This window comes from Apaloderma vittatum, unplaced genomic scaffold, assembly GCF_000703405.1.
Source record: "Apaloderma vittatum isolate BGI_N311 unplaced genomic scaffold, ASM70340v1 scaffold18351, whole genome shotgun sequence".
NCBI classification, from domain to species: Eukaryota; Metazoa; Chordata; class Aves; order Trogoniformes; family Trogonidae; genus Apaloderma; species Apaloderma vittatum.
Window position 1 is genome coordinate 4,218 of NW_009699808.1, and position 3,339 is coordinate 7,556.

General features: G+C 57.5%; 1 protein-coding gene across 1 annotated transcript in view; it reads left to right on the top strand.

Annotated features, from left to right (window-relative positions):
- The window catches only part of SOGA1 (suppressor of glucose, autophagy associated 1), a gene marked incomplete at both ends in the record, with an annotated part of 11,275 nt that overhangs the window by 3,692 nt on the left and 4,244 nt on the right, over positions 1 to 3,339 (top strand). The window contains one exon of the mRNA XM_009878553.1: positions 682 to 744. Within this exon, the coding sequence (XP_009876855.1) occupies positions 682 to 744 (63 nt within the window). The remainder of the gene's footprint in view (positions 1 to 681; positions 745 to 3,339) is intronic.

Here is a 3,339-nt window from a genome sequence, read left to right on the forward strand (position 1 = left end):
TTTCACAGCTGCTTTCTTTGGCTGCTGGGCCTCAGCACCAGCTTGGAAATAGGTCGAGGGTGGCCGCGTGGATTGGCCAGCACTTGTGGGGGGCTACGTGGATGTTCTTCAGGGTTTGTCTCCAGTGCCCCTCCTCAGATAACAGTCTCCCTTATTGCTCTGTCTGGTCTCACCGCCTCCCAGTTGTCCTCACTAGCTTGGAAATCGTCGCTCGTGTCCCCAGAGCTCTTGAGGGCAGAGTCAGCATGGTCCTGCCGAGGAGCCCTCCCCAGTGCTGAGTGACTAGGACACTTTCCTTCCTTGGGGAAGAGGCGATGGAGAATGTCATCAGCTGCTGCTCCCACACTGGGATGCCCAGTCCTTTGCCCTGGGGGTTGATTCCCTGCTCCATTTAGCCCTGATGGGACAGTGACTCAGCCTCTCCACGGCTCATTTCCTGCTCACTCCTGCTCTCTCACTGCTCGCTTGCCTGCAGGGGGAATTTCTGGGCAAACCTCATGATATGATGCTTGCCAGCCCAGCCCCCCCCAAAGCAAAAGGCCTCGGCCCACTGGGGCTCTGGTGTTTTCCTGGGGTTCACAAGTGGCAGGAGGAGTCAGCGTCCATCCACGCTGGGTCTGTCTGTCCGTGCCAGGGTTCTCTGCCATTGCTGCGAAGAACAGCTCTCTCTTTTCTCCACAGAATTCCCTGAAGAAGCGGGGGTCTCGCTCCATTGGGAAGACTGAGAAGAAGCCGTCGGTGCAGGTATTGGTGCTGGTCCTTCCGGAACGTGCCACGGTGGCCCCCAGCACCCCAGGCTGTGGTGCCAGCTGGAGACCACGCCTAGTGCAGGAGTAAATCCTGGGCATGGCAGTGCCATCCCTTCCAAGGGCTTTCCTGCCTTTCAGAGACCCTGCATAAGGGAGGGATTGATGTGCTGGGCCATCTTCTTTGTCCTGAACTGCTCCCTTGTCTCCTTTATCAATGGACTGTCAGTGGTCGGCTGGTAGCTTTAACCCTTTCCACGTGTCAGGAACTGCAGGACGGAGCTGAAGGACCTCGGCTTGTACGTTGCAAAGCTGCTTCTGCCCTTGAGTTGCAGCTCTTGCAGCCTGGATCCTTTCTGCCTGTGCCAACAGCCATGGACCTGCGGGGTTTGGGGGAACTGGGGGTCCCCATGGGGCTGTCCCTGCCCCGTACCAGGCTGCTGGGGCAGCACAGGCGAGGGGGGATTTGCTGGCAGCAGCAGGATTTCAGCTGTCACTTGCTGTTGGGCTGAGCTGCTGTGACTCTCTAATGCTGTTACCGGGGCTTGGAGGGGCAGAGCTGCTGGAGCAGGAATAGAAATGCTGGGCAAGGAAAAAAAATCCTCTTTCAAAAGACCTGAAAGGTTTATTTTTGGGGAATAGATCTGCTTCCCCAAAGCTGGGGAAGGGAGGGGCACATCCATATAAAGGCACTCCTGCCATGCCCTGCCGAGAGCATCTCACAGCGGGGACCCCAAGCACCAGAGGGTTTCTGAGTGACCTGTGTCATTGCTGGCACAGTGTGGGACAGGGATCCCCAGGCCCTTAAAGACTTTCTGCTTCAGTCTTTTATTTATCACCACCCTTTAACTCCATCTTTGTGAGCCCTGTCTGGCCAACTGATGGTCCCAGAGTCCTGCCCTCCCCATTTTGCCAGACACCAGCGTGTGGCTTTGCGCCTACACCCGGCTGTCCCCTGAGCCGAGGGGGCTCTCTGGGAGCCCTTTCATCACCCCCCTTCCTGAGGGCAAGAAACAAACCCCAGCCCTGGGCCATCATAAACCCCTTCCCCTCTGCTTCCCACACCCCCACAGAGACCTCTCAGCATGGGGACAGGGGTCTCCAGGAAGGAGCTGGGGCAAGAAAAGCAAACCCTGAGAGTCCCTGGGTGCAGACACCCCTGGACATGCCCCTCCCTCCCTCCTTCCCCGTGATGCTCGTGACTCATCTATGGCTTCCTGGGCCCCTTTCCTGCCCAGCAGCGCTGGGTGAGCATTGGCATTCACCAAAAAATAGACCTAGGGAGCTCAGACTCAATGCTGAGGCCTGTCCCGGACCGCAGGAGTGCTCAAGGTGGTCTTGGGGATGTGTGGGACCTTCCAGCAATGCCAAAGGGCAGAGGGACAGGGCAGGCTGCTGCTTCTTTTTTTTTTTTTTTCTCCCTTGGAAAAACAGGAACTGAGGTCATGTCTGCCCCAGCACTCCCCTAATCTCTGTAGCTAATTACGGGGAGGGGGGGCACAGCTTTAATGCGCCTTAGCGAGAGCGTGTCTACAGCGTGGAAGAGTGTGGTCACGGCAGTCTGTTTCGGGGAATAAAACAGCACCTCGACCTCAGGGGACATCCCCCTATTTCCCCCGTCCTCAATTTGAGCAGCTCAAAAAGTTTGCAGAGTAAATAGTCACTGCGGGGAGTGGAGGGAGTGAGTGTGACCGTGTCTTGAGGGGAGCTAAGGGGTCAAGAACACCCAAAGAGGGGGACAACTTGATTCTGCTGACCAAGGGAAAAGAGAATGGGATGAGTTCAGCTGGGCAGAGGGCAGCCAGGGCTAGTAGCCACCCAAAGGGCTCAGCCACCTCCAGCACCCACCTGGGCTCCAGTGGGTGCCAGGGGTTGAGGGTCCGAACCCCGCAGATGTCTTGAGGGGAGCTAAGGGGTCAAGAACACCCAAAGAGGGGGACAACTTGATTCTGCTGACCAAGGGAAAAGAGAATGGGATGAGTTCAGCTGGGCAGAGGGCAGCCAGGGCTAGTAGCCACCCAAAGGGCTCAGCCACCTCCAGCACCCACCTGGGCTCCAGTGGGTGCCAGGGGTTGAGGGTCCGAACCCCGCAGGTCCCCTCCTGGCAGTCACCATGCCAGAGCTCGGAGCACTCGAGTGACCCCACGGCACGGGAAACCGTGAGCTGGACGTCAGGAAATCCTGGTCCTACATCCAAAAAGCTTTCCAAAAGCAGAGAAATGGTCTGCCTGGGCAAATAGCCGAGATCCTAGCTGCTAGTGGAGAAATGGTTCGAAGAAGCAAAGGGGCTTGGGAAGGGAAAAGGGAGCTGATGCGGGGGAATTGCCTGGGTTTTCTGTCCCCTGGCAAGTGGCAGCAAGGATGAGGGCTGGGACTTCTGGAGTGTTCCAGCCAAAACCGCTCCTTCTCTGCACTGTGATGGAGCGTTTGGGGCTGAACTGGAGGAGCAGAGCCCTGGCAGAGGAGCAGCAGGATCTGGTTTTCAGCACTTGCCAGCTTTCAGGAGGAAACCTTGTTGGTGGCTTCTCTTTCGGTTGTTGAAGTCGGACAGCTTTCCCTCCCCGATCCTCACCGCAGTGGATCGGGCTGTGGG